The 20,839-nt window shown below is 44.3% G+C and overlaps 1 protein-coding gene across 1 annotated transcript in view; it reads left to right on the top strand.

The window, feature by feature from the left end:
* Positions 1-20,839, top strand: part of PLEKHG4B (pleckstrin homology and RhoGEF domain containing G4B) — an 86,800-nt gene that overhangs the window by 13,999 nt on the left and 51,962 nt on the right. The window contains exon 3 of the mRNA XM_042998256.1: positions 8,471-8,668. Within this exon, the coding sequence (XP_042854190.1) occupies positions 8,471-8,668 (198 nt within the window). The remainder of the gene's footprint in view (positions 1-8,470; positions 8,669-20,839) is intronic.

Here is a 20,839-nt window from a genome sequence, read left to right as displayed (position 1 = left end):
AGTCATGTTTATATATTTGTTTTCTCACATAGGATTGGTTCTATTTGTGATTGTTTAATGTCAAGCCCTAGATAGGAAAGCAGGTGCCTCACAACATGATTAAAATGGAGACTGAGATCCTCCTGGAACAGAAAAGGGATCATGTTGAAAACAGGACTCTAGCTTCTGAGCTGCGCACATTCCAGCTGGAGGGCTGAAGGGCATGCGTCGACAGGGGAGGACGCAGCTGCCTGTGGCTCATCCTCAGGAAGAGAGCCCCTGGCAGGCCCTGTTGAACACACAGGTGTCATGGGCCAGGCCCTCTCCTGAGGTCCCTGCCCTCGGTCCTCAGCCATCTGAGAGCTCCTCCCAGCTAACGGTTGAGGAAACCATGGCCCAAAGTAGAAAGCAAGCAGGGAGCACGGGTCTGGCCCATATCTGACACAGGCAGGGACCTAGAGGCACGCACAGCTGCCCCAGTTGGTGGCACAGTGGGCAGGGGTGGGAGGGAGGATCTGCCAGGCTTCCTCCTTCAGAACAGGCTTTCACTGATGGCACCTGCCAATTCCACGTCAGCAAGTTCTTACACTGCGTTAGTCTGGGAAGTTGGGATGAGAAGGAAGAACATAGAATCAGTTTTAAAAAGAAGTTGGTGGAGCAGAAGCCACCTGGAAGGTTCTTGCTGCAGGTGATTGGGCATCTGAGGGGAGGAAAGAAAGGGAGGGGCACTGCAGCCAGCCTGGCAGCGATCTGAGCATGGTTCTGAGCATAGAATTACAAAGGGGAGCCGTCCCAACATGCCGGCCGGCAGAGACTGCCGCCATCCGGCTGTGTAGCCCTGTAGACGGATTTCCATTGTCAACAATCCCCCGCACCCACAATCCACTGTAATGTGAACACCAGCTTCAGAATTGCTGAAGTCAGGCAACTGTGTGTTTCATGTTTGTTTGGTAAGGTGTGTGTAAATTCAGAAAAGACATTTCAGCGTTGTGTTTGGAATTACTCTTTTCTGGATTCACCTCCTGGGCCAGTTGCATAAGGTGCAGCCCTGAAGCTTGAACCCTGAAATAGTGATTTTGTTTGGCATTCTCCTGGTTTTCTTTTCTCCCTGAAAACTAGAAAATATTGACACCTAGACAAAGCAGAGGCTGTGGATAATGATGCTCAGATTTGAGATGCTTTTGGAACACTCCTGGAGATACAGCTGAGATTGAGATATGCCACATGCACCTCCCCTGCTGGAGGCACCATGCCAACAGGGTGGAGACAGAGTCCCAAGGTCCTGCTCCTCTCTACCCTGTGGGGCGTGGTCTCCCCGGGAAGCCTCTCAGAACCAACTCCGGCTCAGGACGCACCGACGTGTCTGCAGGCAGCTCAGTCCCTCCAGGTGCATTACAGGACACCAATCCAAGAGGGCTCCTGGGTAGAGGTGGTAACCCATGCCAAGGTGTGTGCTGTGGCTGCCGTGGGGAGGTAAAGGCCCTGAGTAGGGGTGTCCCCTGGGTCTGTGTTCCAGGTCCTAGGGAGTGTCAGTCACGATATGCAGGTTATGCCACATAACCAATGCCCCCCACATCTCAGTCATCAGCACCGTGATGACCGGTTCATGCTACGTGCCCATCATGGTCATCACGTCAGTTTTACTCTGGGGTCCAGGCTCATGGAACAGCTTCTCTGGGGTGTTACCCATCTTGTGGCAGAGGGAAAGGTAGTACATCGGAGCACGTGCTGCCTCACAAAGTCTCCGTCAGAACCCGCATCTGCCACTGCTGCCACGTTTCTTTGTCATGTGGCCGCGCCTGATGCCGATGGACAGGGACATGCCATCCTCCCCAGGGAGGCAGGGATTCTGTGAAAAACAGCTCACCACAGAAAGATTGCTCTGTTTTTTGTCAGTTCAGTACCTTACTGAAATGCGGACGGGCATTTCCCCTGTCCAGCATTACGGAGGCCCAGTGTTCCTCAGAGGGATCTTTCCTCCATAAACGAAGCAGGATTTTAGAGCCCAGACATATTTGTGGTGAACATCTGGCCAAATATTTCCCTGCCTCTCCCTTCTAAAGATCCTCTAGACACGTCACGATGTAATCCAACACCACGAATGTGCAAGGAAAGGGTCACACGGTGCACAGCCCAGAAGCAGACCCCAGTTTTGGAGACGCACCACTAGAAGGCAGCTAAGTGCCAAGTAGGCAGCTCTGAGCTTGAGAAAGAAGACTCACCTGAGTTGGGAAGGTGGAGGAATGTCCGAGGAAGCTGTGGAGTGAACTGCCGTGGCCCAGGGGTCAGAGCCTGGGGAGCGTGCTGGTCGGGGAGAGAAGGCCTAGCCCTCAGGTGTCAGACATAGCTGCCTGGGCCCAGGAAGGGCCCACAGGTGGTGGCTGGAGTCCGCAGTGGGGCCGGGTGGAGAGTCAGCCTGAGATGCTGACCCACATGGAGGTGTAGACAGACCAGATGGAGGCAGGCTGGCACGTCAGGCCGGCACAGGGGGCTAGGCTTTCTAGACATGTTTTCTTTGACTCAAAAGTGGTTCCTGGGTCCGTACACACAGGAAAACGGAGATGACCATCGGCGCCCTTCAGGAAGGGCGTCTGAGTGACTGTAACCAGGTCGGCTACTGAGAGCAAGCCTCCTGGGGCGTGTGGGTTTCACACCCAGCCCCCACAGGACTGAGAAAGTGGCTATTGATGGAAAGTGGGGCAGGGCTGGGACTGACGCGGGTGCCCCTCCTGTCCTAGGCCCCTGTTTGAAGGCGGGCTGTAGGAACAGCTCTGGTGTCCCATAGTGGATGCCTGCTGCTGCTTGTACATCCTGACTTTTGTTTATAAAATCCGACTAGAGGCAGAGGCCATAGTGGTAAACTGAAAGGCTGCCCTGACCTTCTGGGTAGAAGTGCCTGGGTGAGTGGCACCCCTCCGTACCCCACTCTCTATGCCCCTACCCCAGGCTACGGCATCTGGGGTATCACTAGGAGCTGGTCGTGGGGCTGCAGGATAAGATGAGCTCCCACACCGGATGAGGGGCTTTTGTGTGCGCTGCCCCCACGCCAGCCACACACCCAGCCTTGCCTCGGGGGTGATGCCCCCAGCCTTTGTTCTCTTTGCACCGACATCCGTGCCCTGGCAATTTTCAGAATGAGATGGCATAACTGGGTCCCAGAGAAGCCCCCAGCCTGGCCAGTGGCACGTGGAGAGGATGGTATCGCCTGACTGCAGCTGCTTAGTCCTCTCCGAGCCCCACCTGAGACCCCGTCCTGGGTGTCCTGCCATCCCGTCCTCCTATACACGCCCTACTGTCCCCAGCATACAGGCGCCCAAATGTAGATTTGGGCAGCAGGTTCCTTTGGTCATTGGGAGTAGCTGCAAGGAAGGTGTCTCCGATGTGGCTGTGCTGAAGTCTTTGATGTTCTGGTACTTTCTATCCCTGTCGGGACACGAGGGGGGTCAGCCGCCAGCTTGTGAGTGTGCAGGAAGGGTGGGGTGGAGGTGTGGGAGCACAGTTTATGCGCTGCCTGCTCGGAAACCTAGCTACCTAGCAGTCTCTCATCTTGGGGTGCCCTCTCCTAAGAGACGGGCGTGGTCCCCACGGTAAGCCCCTGCAGACCCTCTGGGCAGGTAAAAGGATCCTGATGTCCAGGCCTACCCACCCTGCCAACAACTGCCCCGCAACTCTGTGCCTTCAATCATCTTTGGGGGTGTTGCATTTGAGTGAAAATGTGAGCACTGATGGGCAGCCTTTGTCAGGCCAGCCTCAGCCCAGTCCCTCCGGCCTGCCAGGCCCGGATGGGGTGCCCCTGCTGTTTCCTTGCCTTATTCATCAGCTGGTCTTGTTTAGCTCAGCACAGCCCTTGAAATGAGAAGACATTACCTTGGCTTTGACATTTAGCATGTTACCTGCCCCCTGGCGGATGAAGCATGCCATTTCCAGCTGATTCGTGTTTCAGAACCAAGCGGCCAGGTGTCTTTCCGGGGTCCCTGAGACTGCCCCACCCCCACCCCCCCCCTGCACAGGGTGGGCACAGATGGGCCTGTGGATCCCCAGCTTCACTCTTCTCATCTTCAGCGCGTGTGAGGCCTGGAGAGTCGCAGGGAGGGGCCATGTGCCGAGGCCAGGTCACTGGCCTGTGCACTAGGTGCCAGGAGGAACATGCCTGGTCATGGAATGTGCAGGCATTGTGAGAGACGAGGGTATAGATTTCAAAATTCACCCTCCTTTCAGTGAAGTTTTACCTAAAGTCAACTGGGAAAATAAATCCTTCACTGAAGAGTAAAGCCCTAAAATATTTCTCCAGACATACACATTTTTTGTTAAAATGCAAATAACAACACACCGATTCATAGTTCAGCAAAATGGTAATTAAGTGCTTTATACTAGTATTGTGTCGCCAATCCACTAACGTACATCTGCAGAAAATCACATCCTAAGCCACAGGTAGGTTTAGGATCAAGTACACAGGCAGAGGTCCTAGTTTTGAAGTTAGCCTTTGGTTGAAACGGGAACCCTGAGCTACATAAGGAGAAGAAATCAACCGTCGACAAAGTGATGACATCTGCCTTTGCTTTCTTCCCTCCTATTTCTGCACATCCTGATGGTGTGCCAGAATGGCTGAATGGGTGAGTCACACCTTACAGAGAGAGCGGGCACAGGCTGAACTGATGACAGGTGCCCGCATAGACATTCATAAGCCCTGGCCCTGAGGCTACTGCCTTCTCTTTCTGGGCACCCAAAGGCGGAGGAACTGTTCTAAGGATCTGCCCCCAATACTTCTCTTGGCTCACTATGGCTCTACCCCCACACACACCTTCAGATGCCTTCACACACTGGCGTTCACACACTTTTCCTCACATACACAATTTCCCTCACACGCACTTTCCCTCTCACATTCACTGTCCCTCAACACACACTTTCTCTCACACGCTTTCCCTTTCATACACACTTTCTCACATACGTTTGCTCTCATGTGCTTTCCCTCTCGCATGCACACTTTCCCTCACACACAATCTTCTCTCACACACTTTCCCCCACACACACTTCCCTTCACACATACGTTCTCTCTCACATACACTTTCCCCTCTCACATGCACACTTTCCCTCTCTCACACACACTTTTTCTCTCACATAAACTTTCCCTCACACACTTTCCTTCTCACATACACACTTTCTCTCACACACAATTTTCTCTCACACACACTTTCCCTGCCACGTACACTTTCCCAAACACACGCTTTCCTTCACATACATGTTCTCTCACATACACTTTTCCTCATACACTTTCCCTCTCACACACACTTTCCCTCTCACATAATTTTCTCTCACACACACTTTCTTTCACACATACATTCTCTCTCACATACACTTTCCCTCACACACTTTCCCTCTCATGTACACACTTTCCCTGACACATACACTTTCCCACACACAGACTTTTCCTCACACATACTTTCTGTCTCCCTTATACTTTCCCTCACACACACTTTCCCTCTCACACACTTTTTCTCTCACACGCACTTTCCTTCACACACTTTCCCTCTCACACACTTTCTTTCACACACAATTTTCTCTCACACACACTTTCCCTGACAAATACACTTTCCCACAAACACACCTTCCCTCACACCCACTTTTTCTCTCACACACACTTTTCCTCACATACACTTTCCCTCTCACACACACATATTACCGCCTCACACACACTTTCGTTCTCACATACACTCTTCCTCACACATACTTTTCCTCACGCACTTTGACTCACAGACACTTTCCCACACACAGAAATACTTTCCCACACACACATTTTACCTGACACACACTTTCCCTCTCATAAACGCTTTCCCTCACACACACACTTTCTCTCTCACAAATATTTTCCCTCACACAAACACTTTCCCTCACACACACACACTTTCCCCCACACAGACACACTTTCCCTCACACATAACTTTCTCTCTCACACATACTTTCCCTCACACACACACCCATCTCTGCACACACGTTTTCCTTCACACGCACACTCAACTGTAACACACATATCATTCCACTAAACGTCATGGAAGAAAATACTATGCAGAGTAAATATTCCAGATGTTTGAACTTCACCCTTTAACCTACCAAAGACAATGTCCCCTTTAAACATTTCTTATGGAAATCTTTCTAAGACATATTATATTGTTACATGTTCTCTTAAGCTGAATTGAATATATTCAGGTAATTTGAATCTGTTGTGATAATTTCTGCCTCTCTGCTCTCAAGGTCATATATGTCTGCCTCCCCCTCTTATAATTTGTGGGTCTTGAAAATATTAAATTGTGAGAATTGTATGCAAGTGGGAATGGTTGGCTTGTACTGTGCACGTGCCACGGTGTTGTGCCTGGGATGGCCCTTCAGGCTGTGTCTATCCCTGGTCGTACAGTCCGCTTATTCATCAGAGCCTCTCTTCCCAAGAGCAAGATCAGGCACCATCTGCAAAGTGATTGGGGAGCTCATGAGGCGGTGGCCCTGTGTGCACCGTCATGCTTTGGTTGTTCCTGGTCATCAAGCACCCAGAGAGGCAGATGACAGCCAGGAAGCTGCTGTATGGGCAGTTATTCGGGACACAGTAGCCAAGAAGAGGCTAGAGAATGTGTTCCCTCTGGCTTGCCCAAGACTTCCTTAACTTACTCGACCTGGGAGATGGCCTCTGGGCAGGTAAACAGCTTCTCTTGGGCAGCTCTTGCCTGGATCAGGATTTGGGTGGGATGGCACCCAGGGAGCGGAAGCTGGTGGAAGAGGTGCCCTCTAGACCAAGTATTGGGGCTTGACTCAGTCATGACAGGAATCAAAAGGCAGAGAAGGGGCCGGGGATGCTGTGAGATCCCAGAGATCTCAGCAAGTATCGCCCCTCTCCTCCTCACTTTGGGCAGTTTTCAAGGGATGAGTAGGTGGGGTGGAGGCCAGGAGACCCGCTGGGAGGCTACTAACCACAGCTGGACACAAGAATGAGGATGCATCTGCGAGTCTGGAGGAGAAGTGGGCCTGGACTCGGGTATCTGGGCAGCAGGAGGACATCTCTCCTTGGGAGGGTCCAAAGTTTGCATTTTACTTCCTCCAAAATAGATCATTAAAGACATGCCCCTTCCACCTTTACCAGTTTCTTGTATCACAATTAAGCATTTGCTTCAGATCTCTGAGGTACATGACGTCTAGAGCATGATTCCTGCCCCTGGCTCAAGACCACCTCCATTTTTCTTATGGGCTGGATATTCACTGGTAGCTCAGGTATGATTTGAGTTTGTAGACATCAGACTGACCATCTTGGTATTTTCTGGATGAAATTAGTGTTTAGATAATTCCTACTGAGTGAGTGACCCTGTCTGGTGGGGAGAGCCAGGTATATGGAGGAAGGGGAACAAACAGACACGAGGAGGCCTTTGTGAGTGTAGGAGCTCCAGAGGATATCTAATCGATGCCTCACCACACCGACATGGTGGTGGGAGTTTCTAGAAGCTGAACTCACTGCAGTGCACACCTCCCTGCTCGCTGTGAGACTTGGCCTTTCAGTCGGGACAGATGGCCTGAGTCCTTATCCACTCTGGGCTCAGAGGATTCACTATTTTATTTTCAGTTTCCTGTAGCATGAACTGTTCAGAGGAGTGTCAGATGTAACTGTTGTCCCTTTAAAATCGATTTCACAGTTTTAACCTCTTTGACTTTTAACTGTTATTTGTAGCCTTGCATTTCTTTTCCAAACAAATGAACCTTGTGGTATTTCCTCAGGAAATGCTACATCTAAAAATAACTTTAAACATCTTTTAAACTAAAAGTATTCTGTCTTTACATAAAAGCTTGTTCTATCAAAATATGAAGAAGAAATCAGGTACCAATGATACTGTTTTCAGAATGACTGAGTGGGTGTAATTCTGTGATTTTGATAAAGGGTGCCATAATGGGTTTTTTTTTAATCTTTTAAACATTATCAGTACAGTTAAAATGTATTTACTATAGGTAAACTTTTCTGAGTATTAAATTACATGTGAACCCGCTCTGTCCTTGTCACAGGGGCCTCCCCCATTCCCTTCAGACCCAGGAGTACCAGGGAAAGGGAAAGCCCCCTGAGAAATTCCAGACGCTCCACAGATAACCCTAAAATGTAGCATTTCAGGTGCACATTTCAGAATTTAATGGGGTGGAACTTGATTGTGCCTCCGGTGACAGCAGCAACAACCTCACTTCAAGTGTTAGTTAGGGTTCCCCTCATAGGCTCAGGGGTCAGGTGTACCTAATGCAGCCATGGGCACTTCCTCAGTGTGACAATGTGAAGGACCAGCAGACTGCTCCAAGAGGAACTCCCCACTATGCTGAGGGTTTGCCTGCACCTTCCCACAGAGACAAGTCACGTACCCAGACATAAGACAGAGCCTGTAAAGGGGACCCTTACATAACCAGCCAGTGAAACTCTCCTCTGCACCTGTCTTCATTGATGTCTTAAACCACCCGATGCTCTCTTGCATTTCAGGATCTGGAATCCCTTGACACCTATATCCAGAACACACTGTCTTCCCTCTACCCCCCTTTTGAGGCCACGGCAGCCACGGTGCTCTGGCAGCTGTTCAGTGTGGCTGAGAGGCTCCACGGTGGGGATGGGCTGCGCTGCCTCACTGACTTCCTCATTCCAGCCAAGAAGGTCCTACAACACCTGCAGCAGGAAGCCTGTGTGAGTAACTGCCCTGCAGGGGCCAAAACCTGTGTGAGACCCTCCCCTCAGGGGACAGGGCCTGTGATGGTTTTCCCTGCAGAAGGAAACCTGGGAGACCCTCTCCTGCAGATAATGCCTCCCTGTCCTTGACTGTATGGAAGAGACGGGCAAAGTGTTACTTGGTACCTGGAAAATATTTCAACTGAGCACATGAAATTCTAGACCTGGGCAATTATGCCAGTGATGGAGGCAAAGGAAAACATGGAATTAAACTAGTAATTCAAGCAGAAATAATTCAAGTGAGCATTTGTTGTTTTCTTTTTGAAAGGAAGCTGCGAGATTAATCTCAGCCATTTTTCATAGAGTTTCATCGCATAAAATGGAGACATCTTCGCGGTCCACTCCAGGTTTGGGGTCCATAAGGTTACTGGCTCAGCTCCTTTCCTCTGACTTCTGGCTCCTTTTCTCCATAGTCACAAATGATGAGTGAACTAGGGCTTGGTGTTCCAGAAACAGGCCTCTCAGACCTGCCAGCTGTAGAGCCCACTCTGTCCACAGGTATCCACTCTGTCCACAGGTATCCCCAGTGAACTTTGACTAGTCTTCAAACCCAGGTTAATAAATTTCTTAGGTGCTTTTTTTTTCCTGAGTGGTATTCTATTGTATGGAATACACTGCAATTTGTTTACTCATTCATAGATTCATAGACATTTAGGTTGCTTCCAGTTTAGAATATTATGTATGAAGTTACTACGAACATCTGCATACAAGATCTGTGTGGGCTTATGTTTTCTTGGGTAAATAGCTGGAAGTGTGATTGCTGGGCCGCTTCCAACCTCTGTCTCCTGATGACTTCACTTTCATGCCTAAGATCCATTTTGAGTTAAATTTCTGTATATGGTGTGCGGTAAGCTTCAAATTTGTTTGTCTTTGCATGTCTTATCTATCCAATGGTTCCAGCACCATTTGTTGAAAAGACCACCGTCTTTTCTCCATTGACTCACCCAGGCAACATTGTTGAAAGTGAATTGTCAGTACAAGTGTGAATCTGTTCCTAGACTCTGTTTTGTTCCCCTGATCTGTCTCTCTTTCCTCCAGTAACATGGTTTTGATTACTGAACCTTTAGAGTGAATCCTGAAATCAGCTGGTATAAGGCCTCCCACTTTGTTCTTCTTTTTCAAAATTGTTTAGTTATTCTAGTGTCTTTGCATATCTATAAAAAATTGAGAATCTGTTAATTTATAAAAATCATACTAGGAGTTTTGATTAAGATTACTTTAAATCTGTAGATCAATTTAGGGGAGAAATGTCTTGGGATATTTTATTGTAGGTTATTTTTGAGGCAATCTTAAAATTAAGACAGACAATTTGTGGGTATATTGCAGTGAGCTGCTATAGAGATTCATGGCTCAGTAGTATAAAAGTACATTTGAGGGGCGCCTGGGTGGCTCAGTCGGTTGAGCGTCCGAGTTCAGCTCAGGTCACGATCTCACGGTTCGTGAGTTTGAGCCCCGCATCAGGCTCTGGTCTGATGGCTCAGAGCCTGGAGCCCGCTTCCGATACTGTGTCTCCCTCTGTCTCTGCCCCTCCCCCATTCATGCTCTGTCTCTCTCTGTCTCAAAAATAAATAAACAATAAAAGTACATTTGATATTAAAAAGTACAAAGATCTTAAAAAGTAAGATCTTTATTAATCAGTGCCTTTTATTATTCCATTGATATTGAAGTAGGGCTTTTAAAAAAAACTACCACTGGACTACTTTGATTTATTAAATTCTTTGAATGCCTTTTAGCTAGAATGACCACGGTAGAGAAATGACCAATGATATCCTACATTTGATTCTTTGTGTGAAGTCGTCTACACAGAGGATTTTTTCCTTTGTGATTGTGTATCTTTTGCACACTTAAAGGGTATTGATTGATAAGAAACAGAGGTAAACAGCAGCACAGGGAACAGAAACGCCTGTCCCCTTTCAAAGGTGTGTTTTGAGAAGGTATTTTGACCTAATGTTTCACCTTCTTTCTTCTGTTGTGTTTCCTTTTCCTTTCATTTTAATCATAAGTCATCTGCCTTTCCATTTACAAAATTGCTTATTTTCTGAAAAAGCCATGTGAATACTACTACTCTTTAGTATCAATACATATTTACAAGTATACAATTTAATAAGCACAAAATGAAATTTAGGGATAACCTTGCTATTTGCATCTTTATATTGCTTTTTACTTTTGAATAAAGAAAATAAAATTCGATCATCTGTATGACACAGGAGAAAATGAACTTATCTCAACACCTATGCATATAAACATATCGTAGTTAATATAGATCAATGCAGTTTTTATTTACCTGCTGTGGTCGAAGTATGTGACTTGAAGAACATTACTAACATTACTAATTTTTTGTTGTATTCCTAAGATTTCAATGACCACCATTCTTCCATCCCTCTGTAGATACAGGAAATGTTCAAAGTGACTCATCAGCTTATTTATGACTTTCTTTCATCACAGTTTGGCTCAAAAACTATCTGCAGAAGTTAAAGGCAATCAGAAAGATATAGAAATAGAATGGTTTGCTTGATGGGGGGGGGGGAGCAGGAGCAGGAGATTCCAATAAAGAAGATGAAATCAAATGGAAGCCAGAAAAGGAGGGAACAAACAAAGCAAAGGCACAGGAATAAAAAGCACAACATATATAATAACTGGATGAAAACAAAGTTTTTAAATGGTAGCCCAGCAAAATTCCAGCCAAAGATAACTGGTGTAGCAATCATCATAAAAAATTAAATATAGTAAAAGGCAGAATGCATTATCAAGACTAAGGCAGATCATTGAGTAATAATACTGGTAACAACCAGGAATATGTAACAGTCTGTAAACACCTAACAACATAGCCTGAAATGTTTGGTGCCCAAACTGAGGGAATTAGAAGGAGTAAGCATAATCATAATGGGAAAAGCAAATAGATAAACAGACCCCATATTACTTAGGATATGTCTGAACACCTGATTTCTCTCTTTCACTAATGGGCATGCGTAGAGTACTGAAGCCAGTAATTTTAAAATACACATCCTTCCCAAAGCACACATGCAACATTTTCCAGATTATGTGTCCAGATTATGTGTCCAAAGCACACATGCAACATTTTCCAAATTAACATTTGGTTAATACCAAAATTTGATAAAATTCAGGTAAAATTTTACAATTAAAGGGTATACATTTACTTCAAGAATGTATACAACTTGAGAATATTAGAGAGCATACACTCTTCTTAAGTGTACATATGCATTTATTGAAATTGACCAGAATTGACCATTAATCATAAGGTGGCAATAAATACCAAAGAATTAGTATCTAAAGATTGCAGTGCAGGGGCGCCTGGGTAGCTCAGTGGGTTAACCGTCTGACTTTGGCTCAGGTCATGATCTCGCTGTTTGTGAGTTTGAGTCCCACATTGGGCTCTGTGCCGACAGCTCAGAGCCTGGAGCCTGCTTTGGATTCTGTGTCTCCCTCTCTCTCTGTCCATCCATGCTCATGCTCTGTTTCTCTCTCTCAACAATAAATAAACAGTAATAAAAAACTTTTTTTTAAAGATTGCAGTGCAATAAAACTCCAAGTCAATAATGACAAGACCTTTACATTTGGGAAATTGTACATGTACTCCTAAGTGAAGGGTCAGAGAACAGCAGAAATTGGCAAAACATTTAGGGCCAATGAACAGGTGAGCCCTTTCTCTAGTTATGGTTTAGAAGTGTGAGAGAGACTTTAACTCCTGCCAAGCAACAAGAAAGCCCTACATAAACCAAAACAATTATACTTTCCTTTAAAACCATCCAAGAGCTGTGGATACACAGAGATCTAAAAGAACCAAATTATGGAGAGATAATGACTTCCTAAGTGAGCAAGAGCAGAAGACACTTTCAAACCTGGGGCCAGTGACTGAAACTGCAGAGAGGGTGGGTGGAAGAGCAACCTGACGGGGAAGGACCATCTATGCTCAGAGGAGGAGAGACTGAACTTTAAGAAACCTCAGGGCTAGTCTCACATTTAGGTCCCCAATCCATTTTGAGTGAAAGAAAGTGGTCCAGTTTCTTTCTTTTGCATATAGGTGTCTGATTTTTTCAACACCATTTGTTGAAGAGACTGTCTTTTTCTCATTGGATATTTTTTCCTGCTTTGCCAAAGACTAATTGACCATATAACTGTGGGTTTATCTCTGTGTTTTCCATTCTGTTCCATTGAGCTATGTGTCTATTTTTATGCCAGTACCATGCTATTTTGATTACTACAGCTTTGTAATATAATTTGAAGCCTGGAATTATGTTACCTCCAGCTTTTGTTTTCTTTTTCAAGGTTACTTTGGCTCTTCAGGGTCTTTTGTTGTTCCATACAAATTTTAAGATTGTTTGTTCTAGTTCTGTGAAAAATGCTGCTGGTATTTCGATAGGGATTATGTTAAATTTCTAGAGTGCTTTGGGTAGCATAGACATTTTAACAATATTTCTTCTTATAATCCATGAGCATGGGATTTCTTTCCGTTTCTTTGTGTCATCTTCAATTTTTTTTTTAATGTTTATTTATTTTTGAGAGAAAAAGCATGAACAGGGGAGGGGCAACGAGAGAGGGAGACACAAAATCTGAAGCAGGCTCCAGGCTCTGAGCTGTCAGCACAGAGCCTGATGAGAGGCTTGAACTCACGAACCGCGAGATCATGACCTGAGCCGAAGTCAGACGCTTAACCAACTGAGCCACCCAGACACCATCTTCAGTTTCTTTCATCAGAACTTTATAGTTTTCAGTGTACAGGTCTTTCACCTCTTTGGTTAAGTTTATTCCCAGGTATTTTATTATTTTTGGTACAGTTGTAATGGGATTTTTTCTTAATTTCTCTGTTGCTTCATCATTAGTGCATACAAGTGCAATGTATTTCTGTACCTTGATTTTGTATCCTGTGACCTTACTGAATTGATTTCTCAGTTCTAGTAGTTTTTGGTGGAGTCTGAAGGATTTTCTATATGTAGTGTCATGTCATCTGCAAATAGTGGAAGTTTTACTTCTTCCTTATGAATTTGGATGCGTTTTATATCTTTTTTTTTATTTTATTTTTTTAATTTACAGCCAAGTTAGCATATAGTGCAACAATGATCTCAAGAATAGATTCCTTAATGCCCCTTACCCATTTATCCCATCCCCCCCCCACAACCCCTCCAGTAACCCTCTATTTGTTCTCCATATTTATGAGTCTCTCATGTTTTGTCCCCCTCCCTGTTTTTATTTTTGTTTCCCTTCCCTTATGTTCATCTGTTTTGTCTCTTAAAGTCCTCATATGAGTGAAGTCATATGATATTTGTCTTTGTCTGACTAATTTTGCTTGGCATAATACCCTCTAGTTCCATTCACATAGTTGCAAATGGCAAGATTTCATTCTTTTTGATTGCCGAGTAATATTCCTGTGTGTGTGTGTATGTGTGTGTGTATATATCTATACACACACATACACACACACACACACACACACACACACACACACATACCACATCTTTTTTTATCCATTGTCCATCAATGGACATTTGGGCTCTTTCCATACTTTGGCTATTGTCGATAGTGCTGCTATAAACATGGGGGTGCATGTGTCCCTTCGAAACAGCACACACCTGTATCCCCTGGATAAATACCTAGTAGTGCAATTGCTGGGTCATATGGTAGTTCTATTTTTAATTTTTTGAGGAACCTCCATACTATTTTCCAGAGTGGCTGCACCAGCTTGCGTTCCCACCAGCAATGCAAAAGAGATCCTCTTTCTTTGCATCCTTGCCAACATCTGTTGTTGCCTGAGTTGCTAATGTTCGCCATTTTGACAGGAGTAAGGTGGTATCTCATTGTGGTTTTGATTTGTATTTCCCTGATGTTGAGCATTTTCATGTGTCAGTTGGCCATCTTGATGTCTCCTTTGGAGAAGTGTCTATTCATGTCTTTTGTCCATTTCTTCACTGGATTATTTGTTTTAGGGTGTTGAGTTTGATAAGTTCTTTATAGATTTTGGATACTAACCCTTTATCTGATATGTCATTTGCAAATATCTTTTCCTATTCCGTCAGTTCCCTTTTAGTTTTGCTGATGGTTTCCTTCGTTGTGCAGAAGCTTTTTATCTTGAAGAGGTCCCAGTAGTTCATTTTTGCTTTTGTTTCCCTTGCCTGTAGAGACGTGTTGAGTAAGAAGTTGCTGCGGCCAAGGTCAAAGAGGTTTTTGCCTGCTTTCTCCTCTAAGATTTTGATGGATTCCTGTCTTACATTTAGGTCTTTCATCCATCTTGAGTTTATTTTTGTGTGTGGTGTAAGAAAGTGGTCCAGGTTCATTCTTCTGTATGTCGCTGTCCAGTTTTCCCAGCACCACTTGCGGAAGAGACTGTCTATTCCATTGGATATTCTTTCCTGCCTTGTCAAAGATTCGTTGGCCATACATTTGTGGGTCCATTTCTGGGTTCTCTATTCTGTTCCATTGATCTGAGTGTCTGTTTTTGTGCCATGGATGCCTTTTATTTCTTTTTGTTGTCTGCTTGCTGTGGCAAGGACTCCCAGTACTATGTTGAACAAAAGTGGTGAGAGTAGACATCCATGTCTTGTTCCTGAGCTTAGGGGAAAGCTCTCAGTTTTTTACCATTGATGTCAGCTATGGGTTTTTCTTTTTTTTTTTTTTTTAATATATGAAATTTACTGTCAAATTGGTTTCCATACAACACCCAGTGCTCATACCAAAAGGTGCCCTCCTCAATACCCATCACCCACCCTGCCCTCCCTCCCACCCCCCATCAACCCTCAGTTTGTTCTCAGTTTTTAACAGTCTCTTATGCTTTGGCTCTCTCCCACTCTAACCTCTTTTTTTTTTTTTCCTTCCCCTCCCCCATGGGTTTCTGTTACGTTTCTCAGGATCCACATAAGAGTGAAACCATATGGTATCTGTCTTTCTCTGTATGGCTTATTTCACTTAGCATCACACTCTCCAGTTCCATCCACGTTGCTACAAAAGGCCATATTTCATTTTTTCTCATTGCCACGTAGTATTCCATTGTGTATATAAACCACAATTTCTTTATCCATTCATCAGTTGATGGACATTTAGGCTCTTTCCATAATTTGGCTGTTGTTGAGAGTGCTGCTATAAACATTGGGGTACAAGTGCCCCTATGCATCAGTACTCCTGTATCCCTTGGATAAATTCCTAGCAGTGCTATTGCTGGGTCATAGGGTAGGTCTATTTTTAATTTTCTGAGGAACCTCCACACTGCTTTCCAGAGTGGCTGCACCAATTTGCATTCCCACCAACAGTGCAAGAGGGTTCCTGTTTCTCCACATCCTCTCCAGCATCTATAGTCTCCTGATTTCTTCATTTTGGCCACTCTGACTGGCGTAAGGTGGTATCTGAGTGTGGTTTTGATTTGTATTTCCCTGATAAGGAGCGATGTTGAACATCTTTTCATGTGCCTGTTGGCCATCCGGATGTCTTCTTTAGAGAAGTGTCTATTCATGTTTTCTGCCCATTTCTTCACTGGGTTATTTGTTTTTCGGGTGTGGAGTTTGATGAGCTCTTTATAGATTTTGGATACTAGCCCTTTGTCCGATGTGTCATTTGCAAATATCTTTTCCCATTCCATTGGTTGCCTTTTAGTTTTGTTGGTTGTTTCCTTTGCTGTGCAGAAGCTTTTTATCTTCATAAGGTCCCAGTAATTCACTTTTGCTTTTAATTCCCTTGCCTTTGGGGATGTGCCGAGTAAGAGATTGCTACGGCTGAGGTCAGAGAGGTCTTTTCCTGCTTTCTCCTCTAAGGTTTTGATGGTTTCCTGTCTCACATTCAGGTCCTTTATCCATTTTGAGTTTGTTTTTGTGAATGGTGTGAGAAAGTGGTCTAGTTTCAACCTTCTGCATGTTGCTGTCCAGTTCTCCCAGCACCATTTGTTAAAGAGACTGTCTTTTTTCCATTGGATGTTCTTTCCTGCTTTGTCAAAAATGAGTTGGCCATACGTTTGTGGGTCTAGTTCTGGGGTTTCTATTCTATTCCATTGGTCTATGTGTCTGTTTTTATGCCAATACCATGCTGTCTTGATGATTACAGCTTTGTAGTAGAGGCTAAAGTCTGGGATTGTGATGCCTCCTGCTTTGGTCTTCTTCTTCAAAATTACTTTGGCTATTCGGGGCCTTTTGTGGTTCCATATGAATTTTAGGATTGCTTGTTCTAGTTTCGAGAAGAATGCTGGTGCAATTTTGATTGGGATTGCATTGAATGTGTAGATAGCTTTGGGTAGTATTGACATTTTGACAATATTTATTCTTCCAATCCATGAGCAGGGAATGTCTTTCCATTTCTTTAAATCTTCTTCAATTACCTTCATAAGATTTCTATAGTTTTCAGCATACAGATCTTTTACATCTTTGGTTAGATTTATTCCTAGGTATTTTATGCTTCTTGGTGCAATTGTGAATGGGATCAGTTTCTTTATTTGTCTTTCTGTTGCTTCATTGTTAGTGTATAAGAATGCAACTGATTTCTGTACATTGATTTTGTATCCTGCAACTTTGCTGAATTCATGTATCAGTTCTAGCAGACTTTTGGTGGAGTCTATCGGATTTTCCATGTATAATATCATGTCATCTGCAAAAAGCGAAAGCTTGACTTCATCTTTGCCAATTTGGATGCCTTTGATTTCCTTTTGTTGTCTGATTGCTGATGCTAGAACTTCCAGCACTATATTAAACAACAGCGGTGAGAGTGGGCATCCCTGTCGTGTTCCTGATCTCAGGGAAAAAGCTCTCAGTTTTTCCCCGTTGAGGATGATGTTAGCTGTGGGCTTTTCATAAATGGCTTTTATGATCTTTAAGTATGTTCCTTCTATCCCGACTTTCTCAAGGGTTTTTATTAAGAAAGGGTGCTGAATTTTGTCAAAGGCCTTTTCTGCATCGATTGACAGGATCATATGGTTCTTCTCTTTTTTTTTGTTAATGTGATGTATCACGTTGATCGATTTGCGAATGTTGAACCAGCCCTGCATCCCAGGAATGAATCCCACTTGATCATGGTGAATAATTCTTTTTATATGCTGTTGAATTTGATTTGCTAGTATCTTATTGAGAATTTTTGCATCCATATTCATCAGAGATATTGGCCTGTAGTTCTCTTTTTTTACTGGGTCTCTGTCTGGTTTAGGAATCAAAGGAATACTGGCTTCATAGAATGAGTCTGGAAGTTTTCCTTCCCTTTCTATTTCTTGGAATAGCTTGAGAAGGATAGGTATTATCTCTGCTTTAAACGTCTGGTAGAACTCCCCTGGGAAGCCATCTGGTCCTGGACTCTTATTTGTTGGGAGATTTTTGATAACCGATTCAATTTCTTCGCTGGTTATGGGTCTGTTCAAGCTTTCTATTTCCTCCTGATTGAGTTTTGGAAGAGTGTGGGTGTTTAGGAATGTGTCCATTTCTTCCAGGTTGTCCAATTTGTTGGCATATAATTTTTCATAGTATTCCCTGATAATTGTTTGTATCTCTGAGGGATGGGTTGTAATAATTCCATTTTCATTCATGATTTTATCTATTTGGGTCATCTCCCTTTTCTTTTTGAGAAGCCTGGCTAGAGGTTTGTCAATTTTGTTTATTTTTTCAAAAAACCAACTCTTGGTTTCGTTGATCTGATCTACAGTTTTTTTAGATTCTATATTGTTTATTTCTGCTCTGATCTTTATTATTTCTCTTCTTCTGCTGGGTTTAGGCTGCCTTTGCTGTTCTGCTTCTATTTCCTTTAGGTGTGCTGTTAGATTTTGTATTTGGGATTTTTCTTGTTTCTTGAGATAGGCCTGGATTGCAATGTATTTTCCTCTCAGGACTGCCTTCGCTGCGTCCCAAAGCGTTTGGATTGTTGTATTTTCATTTTCGTTTGTTTCCATATATTTTTTAATTTCTTCTCTAATTGCCTGGTTGACCCACTCATTCGTTAGTAGGGTGTTCTTTAACCTCCATGCTTTTGGAGGTTTTCCAGACTTTTTCCTGTGGTTGATTTCAAGCTTCATAGCATTGTGGTCTGAAAGTATGCATGGTATAATTTCAATTCTTGTAAACTTATGAAGGGCTGTTTTGTGACCCAGTATATGATCTATCTTGGAGAATGTTCCATGTGCACTCGAGAAGAAAGTATATTCTGTTGCTTTGGGATGCAGAGTTCTAAATATATCTGTCAAGTCCATCTGATCCAATGTATCATTCAGGGCCCTTGTTTCTTTATTGACTGTGTGTCTAGATGATCTATCCATTTCTGTAAGTGGGGTGTTAAAGTCCCCTGCAATGACCACATTCTTATCAATAAGGTTGTTTATGTTTATGAGTAATTGTTTTATATATCTGGGGGCTCCGGTATTTGGCACATAGACATTTATAATTGTTAGCTCTTCCTGATGGATAGACCCTGTAATTATTATATAATGCCCTTCTTCATCTCTTGTTACAGCCTTTAATTTAAAGTCTAGTTTGTCTGATATAAGTATGGCTACTCCAGCTTTCTTTTGGCTTCCAGTAGCATGATAAATAGTTCTCCATCCCCTCACTCTCAATCTAAAGGTGTCCTCAGATCTAAAATGAGTCTCTTGTAGACAGCAAATAGATGGGTCTTGTTTTTTTATCCATTCTGATACCCTGTGTCTTTTGGTTGGCGCATTTAATCCATTTACATTCAGTGTTATTATAGAAAGATACGGGTTTAGAGTCATTGTGATGTCTGTATGTTTTATGCTTGTAGTGATGTCTCTGGTACTTTGTCTCACAGGATCCCCCTTAGGATCTCTTGTAGGGCTGGTTTCGTGGTGACAAATTCCTTCAGTTTTTGTTTGTTTGGGAAGACCTTTATCTCTCCTTCTATTCTAAATGACAGACTTGCTGGATAAAGGATTCTCAGCTGCATATTTTTTCTGTTTAGCACACTGAAGATATCGTGCCAAGCCTTTCTGGCCTGCCAAGTTTCAAAGGAGAGATCAGTCACGAGTCTTATAGGTCTCCCTTTATATGTGAGGGCACGTTTATCCCTTGCTGCTTTCAGAATTTTCTCTTTATCCTTGTATTTTGCCAGTTTCACTATGATATGTCGTGCAGAAGATCGATTCAAGTTACGTCTGAAGGGAGTTCTCTGTGCCTCTTGGATTTCAATGCCTTTTTCCTTCCCCAGTTCAGGGAAGTTCTCAGCTATAATTTCTTCAAGTACCCCTTCAGCACCTTTCCCTCTCTCTTCCTCCTCTGGGATACCAATTATGCGTATATTATTTCTTTTTAGTGTATCACTTAGTTCTCTAATTTTCCCCTCATACTCCTGGATTTTTTTATCTCTCTTTCTTTCAGCTTCCTCTTTCTCCATAACTTTATCTTCTAGTTCACCTATTCTCTCCTCTGCCTCTTCAATCCGAGCCGTCGTGGTTTCCATTTTGTTTTGCATTTCGTTTAAAGCGTTTTTCAGCTCCTCGTGACTGTTCCTTAGTCCCTTGATCTCTGTGGCAAGAGATTCTCTGCTGTCCTGTATACTGTTTTCAAGCCCAGCGATTAATTTTATGACTATTATTCTAAATTCACTTTCTGTTATATTATTTAAATCCTTTTTGATCAGTTCATTAGCTGTTGTTATTTCCTGGAGATTCTTCTGAGGGGAATTCTTCCGTTTGGTCATTTTGGATAGTCCCTGGAGTGGTGAGGACCTGCAGGGCACTTCCCCCGTGCTGTGGTGTATAACTGGAGTTGGTGGGCGGGGCCGCAGTCCGACCTGATGTCTGCCCGCAGCCCACCGCTGGGGCCACAGTCAGACTGGTGTGTGCCTTCTCTTCTCCTCTCCTAGGGGTGGGATTCACTGTGGGGTGGCGTGGCCCGTCTGGGATACTTGCACACTGCCAGGCTTGTGGTGCTGGGGATCTGGCGTATTAGCTGGCGTGGGTAGGCAAGGTGCACGGGGGCAGGAGGGGCAGGCTTAGCTCGCTTCTCCTTAGGTGATCCGCTTCAGGAGGGGCCCAGTGGCAGCGGGAGGGAGTCAGATCCGCTGCCGGAGGTTTGGCTCCGCAGGAGCACAGAGTTGGGTGTTTGCGCGGAGCGAGCAAGTTCCCTGGCAGGAACCGGTTCCCTTTGGGATTTTGGCTGGGGGGTGGGCGGGGGAGATGGCGCTGGCGAGCGCCTTTGTTCC

The sequence above is a fragment of the Panthera tigris genome, chromosome A1, assembly GCF_018350195.1.
Source record: "Panthera tigris isolate Pti1 chromosome A1, P.tigris_Pti1_mat1.1, whole genome shotgun sequence".
In the NCBI taxonomy this organism is placed as follows: domain Eukaryota; kingdom Metazoa; phylum Chordata; class Mammalia; order Carnivora; family Felidae; genus Panthera; species Panthera tigris.
The sequence above is the reverse complement of the archived record's forward strand: the minus strand, read 5'-3'. Positions and strand labels throughout refer to the sequence as shown.